The following is a 10,088-nucleotide window of genomic DNA, read 5'->3' as shown; positions in this document are numbered from 1 at the left end:
AATACAAATGATATAAAAAGAATATGGGCAGAAGTAATAGCAGAAAACTTCCCAAATATGGGGCAACAATCTGACATTCAGGTAACTGAACCATATAGAACTCCAAATAACATCAACCCAATTAAAACCACACCCAGACATATAATAATCAAGATCCCAGAAACTCAGCGCAGGAACAGTTTACTAAAAGCTGCTAAAGAAAAGAAACAGATCACATTTAAAGGAAAACCCATCAGGATAACAGCAGATTTCTCTTCACAAAACATCAAGTCAAGAAGAGCATGGTGCAAAGTACTTCAAGTCTTGCAAGAAAACAAGTTCCAACCCAAACTGATATACCTGCAAAACTCTTTCAAGTATAATGGAGAAGTGAAATAATTCCATGACAAAGAACAACTAAAGAATTTCATGATGACAAAGCCAAACCTACACAGACTACTAAATGATGTTCTAGAGAGGGAGCAAATTGATCACAGCCCCATGAATGAGAATGGAAAGAACCCACCAAACAGGGTAAACAATTAAACACAGGAGAATAAAAGGTTAAAAAAAAAAAGAAAAAGAGAATCTGCATCCAGGTCTCACACTTTATATAAAATTATGTCAAACCAAATAGGATCTAGTATCTTTTTTGAAGATCCTAGAATTAGAACAGAAAACTATAAAATATTTAGGAGAAAAATAGAAAATCTTCAGCAAATTGAACTCTATAAAATTCTCAGAGTTGACACACCAGCTAATATCACCTTTCATTAATGGAAATGTTGATAAATTAGGTATGTTCCAAATTAAACATCTCTCATCAGTAAAACACCTTCTGTAAAGGATGAAAACTAACTTTTTAACCTCCACCCCCAAGACTCCCAATAAATGTCTTCTTTGGTAGATGATTCTTGTGTGCTAGATTTCAAACCAGGCTTTTCTAGGCAAAGTGCTTTTGGCATTTAGCACATTATTCTTGGATTTGTGATCAGTTTTCCCAAAAACTCTGTGGAGAATAAAAGCATTCTTCTTTTTTCCAACCATGGTGCCAAGATGACATTAAGCATGTGAATCTACAGAGAAGGAACCAACACTTACCTTCAGAAGAGAAGACTGTGTGTACAGTTTTCCTGACTTGTATGAATGCACCAGGAAATCTGGGTCTAAAAGAGATCTATTTCAATAAAAATGACAGTAAATTATAATAATTTTTAATAACTGTTATGATCATGAAATTAAGCAAAATTTGTTTTAAAATTTTATTCTATTAGTACATGTTTGCAATACTTGAAGTTTACATTCATTTTAGGGAGTATGTGCATGTATACAACACAGACAGATTCTTTTTAAACATCCCTTTCATTGTCCTAACCACTTTTTGCTCTCCTACTCTAAACTCCCTCCTCCATTTTCAATCTTTTAATTATTATTACTTTTTCATCTTATGGTAATGATATATATATTTACTTTCATTATGAGCATTTCAAACACATAAGTGATATTTATTAAATCTTTTTGCTTTTCTTTCTCTGCTGCCTTCCTCCTGCCCTTATTCTCTAAGACCCATTCCCATTTGCAAAAGACCCACATCCTTGTTTCCTTTTAGCAATCCTTCACTTTGCTCTTTGTTTGTACTTTACCTTACTCAAATGAGAGATATCATCTGGTATTTAAGATTATGTGAATGATTTATTTCACCCAATAATATATTTTCCAAGTGTACCCATTTTACTACCAATGTCGTCTTCTCCATAGCAAGTAGTCTTCCATTATGTAGACTATTTCTATCTTCTATTTCTATTTATTTTATTTTATTTTATTTTATTTTTTTTAGTACCAGGAATCGAATTCAGGACCTTGTGCTTGCCATTCTACTAAGCTATCTCCCCAGCTCCTATTTCTAATTTTTTAAACCTAAGATCTAAAAACTAAAAATTATTTTATTACCTTGCTTGGTTTATGACAATACATAAGTGTATATGAAAATATTAACAAGTATATTAACAAGTATAACCAGAAAGCACCATGGCTAAAGGAATGATTTTAAAATAATCAAGCACCTTATGCATTTCTATGCATAGTCACAGCCTAGTCAGCATTTCTAGATTTCCACAATAGGTTTAGCTTCAACTATCAATAATATTGAATAACATAAAAACTACATTAATATTTTCTAGTGAAGAATAATGTAGATGATAGAGCAAATCATGCTGTTTTAAGGTTTGAGATTTTTTTGGAGGTTTGTTTTCAGCATCCACAGAGGGTTGGGGAGAACAGAGTGAGGGAGAGAGGGAGAAATTATTATTTTCTCTGGTCCTTGTTGTGCTTCTGTGAAAAGCAAGCTGTACACACTTAAAACCAAAAGCAACTACCCTAAACATGGAGCTCCACTGCAGTTTCATGCTGAAACCAAGGAAAAGGCAACAACTTTTCTGTGTCACAACATTTCTGAGGGAAGAGTCAAAAGTAATTTGTAGAAATGCACAATATATATTAATGTCTCTGGTGTTAATGACTGTGGTTAGTAGAAGAACCTAGTGTTTTCCTTAAATTCCACAACTCAAAACATTTTTATGGAAAGGCTTGATAAACCTGCCCTGTGAAACTGACCTTTTAAGAAAGATAAGGACTATTAATAAAAGATCTGCCAGCAGTACTGCAACAAGACTGGAGTTTTTTGAAGATCCTAAACACCAAGAGGCATTTTCCAAGCTAGGTTAGAAGAGCCTAGCACTCACTTGGCTTCATCACTGCTTCACTCTTCATGTGTGCTCCATTGTTGATCATTCATTACATATCCTTCTGTGTGCAATCCCAATATGCCATAAATATGAACAACTATAACTTGGGGATTTATAATTAAAAGCAAAAACTAAAAAGAGAAAAACACTCCAGAAAAGTTTTCAGAAAAAAACTGATTTTATCGGTTGATTTATGCAAAATTAATATACACATTTAGAAAAAAGATTATAAATTTTTGCACAACTCCCTGGGTAGAGAATTTTCATTCAAGAGCAAAGATATATGTTTGTAATAACATACATGTAAATGGGGTAGCCAAAATGAAACAGCAAAAGCCACTTTTGAAACAATAATTGTGAAAATTCATTAGCCCCAGGCCAAAACTATAACAATTCCAGGAAATTATTATTTTACTCTGGTTTTTAATGTGCTGCTGTTAAATGCAACCTGTACATACTAAAAAAAACATAAGCAACTACCCTAAACATGGAATGGAGGACTTGGAATATGATTGCCTCACTCCAGTCTCTGGGTTCTTCACCACAGTGAAAGAGTTAACAGTCATCTTGAAGACAAGACCAAAACTCATAGGGACAGTTTTGATTCAGGACTGACATGATCCCTTTCACAGAGACTGGGTGAAAGACAGCCTTGGGAGATAGGCTTACAGAGGGTGCGGACTAACTAGGGAAGTCCTGAGGTCCCTGGACTCAAAGCAGAGTGATCAAAGGGATTGTTTTCTATTGTGAGAAGCCAGGTTCCCTAGGAATAACTGTGGGAGGGGTGGCACTGAAGAAGAGGCACTTTTTTTTTTTAAGGTTTTTTGTTTTTGTGTGTGTGTTTGTGCAGGGTCTCACTATATAACTCAGATTCATAGTGATCCTCCTATTTTCTGCCTCCCTAGTGCAGGGATTACATGCCTGGGCTCCATCACTGGTTCAGTGTGCCTGGGGGGGCAGAGCTGGCACAGCAAAGGTGCCAGGGATCGAGCCTGGCCCCTGTGCTTACCTAAGCAAGAGCTTAATCCACTGAGCTATCTCGCCGGCCCTAAGAAGGCATTAGACATTTAAACTGTGGTATGTTTCAGCTCTGGCACAGTTGTCAATATTCAGCAGAAATCAGTGCTCCAAATTAGTATACATCAACATTAAGAAGCCCCAATGTTCTTCACTAAAATCAGAGAGTCTTCTTTGTTTTGGGCAGTGGCTGTGTATGCGGTTTGGCTATATCCAGTTGACATTTGACACCACTGTTACTGCACAATTCACTACCATAGACAAGGTAACACAGTCAGTTGGTTTTCTCTCCAAGCTGATGAGTGAACTGCCTGAGAGGGGGGCATAAATAATACTGTGGCTCATTCCCAAAGTGTGAGATATTGGGCCAAAAATTGGCAACCTCAGCATAAAGAAAGAGAATCATGAAAAGGCAGGCAAGGCAACAAAATATCTCTGGAAGCTCCCAACTCCCCCCAAATCAGTACATGGGCATTGATGAAACGGAAAAACTATAGAAAAGGCATTGTTTATTTAAAAACTTTGTTCTTTTAAAACTGCCTAGCTCTGTGACTGCTTCATAAGTACTTTCTGGCCTTATAATTACTTTTTTCAATGGCTTTATAATTACTTTCAGAACTGGCTTTATAATTAGTTTCTTGACCCCGTAACCACAAGAGTGTGACTACATGTACAGGATGCCAGGTTATACGCTTGTACCAAGCTTCATAAACTGATTAACAGTAATCCTCCCTGCTCACTGATGATCTCACCCTGCTAATTTATCAGAAAAACTTCCATGTATTCTGTCTTGTCTTTGTACCTCTTTTGTTCCTCCTGTTTCTGCATCATATAAAAGGCTTAGACCACCAAAGGTCAGGCCTTGATATTTTGGAAGTGATCCCAATCAGTGCCCTCAACAGAAATAAATCTGCCTCCAAATCATGGATGTGGTGTTGCTATGTCTGCTTGCTGTTGCCTTGAGAGGGAAGAAATGATAAACTACACAGCAGATGGATTTGAAAGGTTACCATAGGCAGTACAACTGTTCTACAAGGTGCTTGGAAAATTGAATGAGGACATGATGAATCGCAATGATCATAGTGGAACAAATGATCAGAGACTCTAGCGAAGACACTAATAAACAGCTAGTGGAGCTAAAGAAAGAGATGCAAATAATGAGGGCACAGCATAGAAAAGAGTGGGCATCCATAAGAAAGTTCCAAGTAGAAATCTAGACCAAAAACATGAATGAAAGTACGGGAAGCAGAAGTGACCAACACAAAGACAGAGTATGAGCCATGGCGGACAGGGCTGTGATCTATGATCAATTAATGAGAGATACTCTAAAAAGAACAAGGCAACATGAAAAATTGACAATAGCTCCTAAAGGAATTAGGAAAAAATCAGAAGATAGTACATGGGATATATAAAAACTTGTTTACACAAGTAATAGCACAAAACTTTTCAGACATGGAAAGATAATTTAAAATATAGATACAGGAAGCATACAGAAACCTGAATAACTATTATCAGAAAAGAGCACCAGAAAAACTCCATGCTACATAGTAATTAAAATACCAGATATACAACACCAGAACAGAATTTTAAAGGCTGCTAAAGAAAAAGCAATGAATTATCTGTAAAGGAAAACCCAGTTGAGTAACAATAGATTTCTCAACATATACCTTAAAGACAAGGAGAGCAATAAGTGAAGTATTTCAATCTGTTAAAAAACACAACTTCCAACACAAACAGATATATCCTGAAAAATTATCTTATAGAATTGGTGGTGAAATAGGATAATTCCATGATAAAGAAAACCTAAAAATATTTATGATTCCTAAAGCAACACTTGAAAACATTCTTAAGGATATCCTAGAAGAAGATAATAAACCTAACAATGCCAAAAGATCAATAAAATGAGGACATCAACAGAGATAGTAATTAAGTAAAAAGAAAAGAAAGCAAAGCACCAATGTAAATTAGTTCAATGACAGGAAAACTCAATTATAACTATAAATATAAATAGACTCAACTCATGAATTAAAGATGCAGATTAGCAAGATGGAAAAATTATAAGATTTTCTAAGAAATGAAATACTTTGTTATGTTGTATGCATGAAATATATTTTACAGAAAAAGTAATTTATAGATAAGAAATCAAAAAGATGGAAATCAATATCACATTTACAAGGAACCAGAAAATAAGTAGGAGTAGCTGTCCTATTTTGAGACAAATTAGGTTTCAAGCCAAAGATTATTAAAAGAGACAAACAAGGATGTTATATATTGGATAATAAAACTATTTAACAGGAAGAGCTAACAATTATAAACATAGATGCTCCAAAATATGGTGCTCCCAACTTTATAAAACAAACTCTAATGGGCAGATAAACATCAATATCATAATGGAGGGGAACCTCAATACCATACTCATACAAATAAGTGAACTGGACAGTCAGCCATAGAACTCAAAAAAACTCCACCAAAGGAGATGTTGATTTTATAACCAAGAATAGCAGTGCAGCAAGATACAAAATAAACACACACAAATAAATAACATTCCTATACACTTATCAGGAACTCACAGAAAAACAAATTAAGAAAACAATACCATTTCACAATTATAAAAAAATTAAGTACTTATGTAATAATGTAACTAAGGATTTGGAAGACCCCTACAATGAAAATACATTAGTCCAAAAAAGGAAATTAAGGAGGACATTAGAAAATAGAAACATATGCTATATCTGATTAGGCAGAACCAATATAATCATCTTACCCTAGAAAAAAATTTTAAAATTGATATAGAAATGTAATGCAATCTTAATCAAAATATCAATCTCATTTTTCACAGAGCTAGAGAAAGCAACTCTGAAATTTATATGGAGTCAGAAGAGACCCAAAATAGCAAAAGCAATCTGTTCAACAAGAGCAAAGCAGGGAGCACCACAATCCCAGATTTGAAGTTGTTTTACAAAGCTACACTGGGGCTGAGGAGATAACTCGACGGTCTAAATGTCTGCCTGGTAAGCACAAGACCTGGATTCAATACCCTGGTACCATATGCCATGCTAGAAACCAGGTTTAGTGGCACACGCCTGTAATCCCTGCATTGGAGAGGCTGAGACAGGAAAATCAACATGAGTCTGAGCTGCGTAGTGAGACACTGTACCAAATAGATAAATAAGAAAATTTTTTTAAAAATGAAAGAAAGCTACACTGATTAAAACAGCATGCTACTGGCATAAAAGCACACATGTGGATCAATGGAACAGAAGAAGCAGAAACGACGACAGATACTACAGTTATCAAGGTGGGCAAGGACTCTGAGAAATAGCATGCCAAATTTTAAAACTTCTGCATGGCAAAGGAAACAACTGACAGAAAAAAGAACTAAGCTACACACTGGGTCTAAAAATTTCCTAGCTAATTCATGGACCGGAGACTAACATCAAATAAGTGAAATTTTAAAAAAGATCACTGAAAGGAATAGAAGGACATCTGAAATGAATAGACATTTCTCAGAAGAGATACAAATGATCAATAAATTTGTGAAAAAATACTCATCATTTCTGGCCATCAAAGAAATGTAACTTAAAACTATACTAAGCATTTATCTTACCACAGAAAGAATCGCTATCACACAAAAAATAACAAACCAAGAAAAACAAAACCCAAAACCTCGAAGAAGAACTAATGCTAGTGGTCTAGGGAAAAAAGAATTCTTCTATATTGTTGGTGGGAGTGTAGACTGGTACAACACTGGAACCAGTGTGGAGATTCCTCAAAAATCTAAAAGTAGAAATTTAATTTGAGCCAGCTATTCCTCTCTTCTTGATATCTTCCCCAAATCCTTGAAAGTTATCATCTTACAGGTACACATAAATCTGTTTCCAGCAGCACAATTCGCAATAGCTGTCTTGGAAACAACCCAAATATTGAATACTGCATGCTTTCTCTTATGAGAAACACAAAGTACAAAATAAAAGAGATCAATAACAAATAGAGAAAAATTCAATAAATGTCAACATATATGCTAACTGGTTTCATTTATGCTATCAGTTGACCTCAGTTCACTGAAGAGAAAGATTTGCATTACCTATTAGTTTCTTTTTTTAAAAAATGTATTTTTGGTTTATATCTTTTACTTTGGGTAACTACTTTGAAGATAATGATATACATTTAAGTATCTATTGTTATCATATTTGATATTAAAATATTATTTTTTTCATAAGTTAAAAAAGAAAAAATCTAGCAGCTACTGGGACAAGTATACCTAAAATTACATCTTATTTTGCAAGTTTATATACCACAACCCTTAAAAATATACTTTGTGGGCTGTGGAGATAGCTTGAGATAAGGGCCTGTCTGGCAAGCATGCGTATACAGGGCTTGATCTCTGGTACTGTGTGTCGGGTTGGCACCAGAACCCTGTGTGCACTGTGCTAGCCATAGAAAATGGCTACTGTGGCACATGCCTGTAATCCCAGCACCAGGAAGGCTCAAACAGAAGGATTGCTACAAGTCTGAGCTGCATAGTGACTCTGTACTAAATAAATAAATAAATAAATAAATAGCAGATTTTTAATTAAAACATATACACTTTTCTTTTTTATGCAAAATAACAACCTGGCTTAGTCATAGAGGCAATAAAAATACAAATGACTATCCAAAAAAAAAAAAAAAAAAAAAAAAGCAACATCCCATTTAAGGAAAATAACCAAAAGAAAAAAGCAACTTTTTAAAATCAGGTCCTACACTTAGAAACACAAATCATGGAGCAGAAACAATCAACTCTTGACCTGCAGATCCAGTCCTAGCCCAGGCCCCAAAGAGTGTGTGGGAGAGCTTCGTCCTACCCTGAGCCGGTGGGACTTGCGGGTACCAGCCCAACTGCAGCATGGGTGAGACCCACTTCCACTCCTTGGAACCCCCTGAACCACTCTGCAGCACCCCCCTACCCAGCCCGCCCAGTGAGAAAATCTGCTGTGTTCTAACACCCTCAGATCCAGTACTAGCCCAGGCACAGTAAGTGTGTAGGAGAGTTTCCTCTCCTCACTACTCCACCTTGTCCCCTCCAGACTCAGCTCAGGCCTGTCATACAGGCTTGGGATGAAAATCTGCAGCTCCATTCCCTGCAGAGAAAGTAGGGACAAAGCCACCCAACTAGTACAGGAGTAGAACATCTTGCCAGAGGGGAACAAAAGGATCACTCCAAAGGGCAGCAGCAGGAAGGAGCTGAGCACAGCAGCCAGACCAAAGCCAGGCACAGCTGGATAAATCCAAACTTTGTAGATCTGCACCTGAACTTCAGTAGGTGCTAAGGTTATAACTGCACCAAAGCTCTACAACAAAGGTCACAAGACAGTGCTACACAAAATGACAATGAGAAGAGCAAAATGCAACCTCAGAACACAAGCCCACCCATAATAAGTGCAGAGGACACTAACACAGAACAAATTGGGAACCACACAGCTGAAATCAATTAATCAAGAGCTTCCAAAATAAAGAAACAACTGCAGAAAGGTATAGAGGAACTCTGATTGGAAATGAAAAAAAAAATCCCTAAATTAATAGGATCTGCAGTAAAAAAATCAAGTGTAGAAACACATGGATTAAAACCAATGCCCACCAAGAACAAGTGCAGAGAACACTGGCTCAAGTGAAATGTATGAAGTAATAGCATTGAGAGTAAATAAGCAACAGCAGAAAGTTATAGAGGAACTCAGAGCAGAATTCTTTTCTACTAGCTCAGCTCAAATGTATGAATTAATAGTGTTGATACAAAATAAGCAACAGCAGAAAGTTATAGAGGAACTCAGAACAGAATTATTTTCTGAAATAAAAAAAAAAATTATCAGAACTCATAGCATCTGAAGTAAAGAATCAATTACAGAAACATAGGGAGGAAATCCAATCAGAAAAAAACACTTCAGTAAAAGAATTAATAACTGCTTCTAAAGAAGACATTGAGCAGTTCGAGCCCAAATCTGGCTCAACTCAGGCCTGGCATACAGGCCTGGGGTGTAACCCTGCAGCTGCAATTCCTGCAGAGAGTGTAGAAGATAGAACCACCCAGTTAGTCCAGGAGCAGAAAATCTTACCAGAGGGGCACAACAGGTTCATCCTCAAGGGCAGCAGCAGGAAGGAGTTCAGCACAGCAGCCAGACCCAAGCCAGAAAATCCAAACTTTGTAGATCTACACCTGAACCTCAGTATATGCTAAAGTTGTAATTACAACGAAGATCTACAACACAGGTCAGAAGACAGTGCTACACAAAATGATGAGAAGGAACAAAATGCAACCTCAGAACCCAAGCCCACCCAAACAAGTGCAGAGGACACTAACACAGAACAAATTGG

General features: G+C 36.4%; 1 protein-coding gene across 2 annotated transcripts in view; it reads right to left on the bottom strand.

The window, feature by feature from the left end:
• LOC101573490 (A disintegrin and metallopeptidase domain 3-like) overlaps positions 1 to 10,088 on the bottom strand; it is a 181,533-nt gene that overhangs the window by 139,739 nt on the left and 31,706 nt on the right. For both annotated transcript variants that reach the window (XM_023722016.1, XM_023722017.1), the window contains one exon: positions 1,081 to 1,156. In XM_023722016.1, the coding sequence (XP_023577784.1) occupies positions 1,081 to 1,156 (76 nt within the window). The remainder of the gene's footprint in view (positions 1 to 1,080; positions 1,157 to 10,088) is intronic.

Source organism: Octodon degus, unplaced genomic scaffold, assembly GCF_000260255.1.
Source record: "Octodon degus isolate 3935 unplaced genomic scaffold, OctDeg1.0 scaffold00088, whole genome shotgun sequence".
NCBI classification, from domain to species: Eukaryota; Metazoa; Chordata; class Mammalia; order Rodentia; family Octodontidae; genus Octodon; species Octodon degus.
This window is presented reverse-complemented; position numbering and strand designations above follow the sequence as displayed.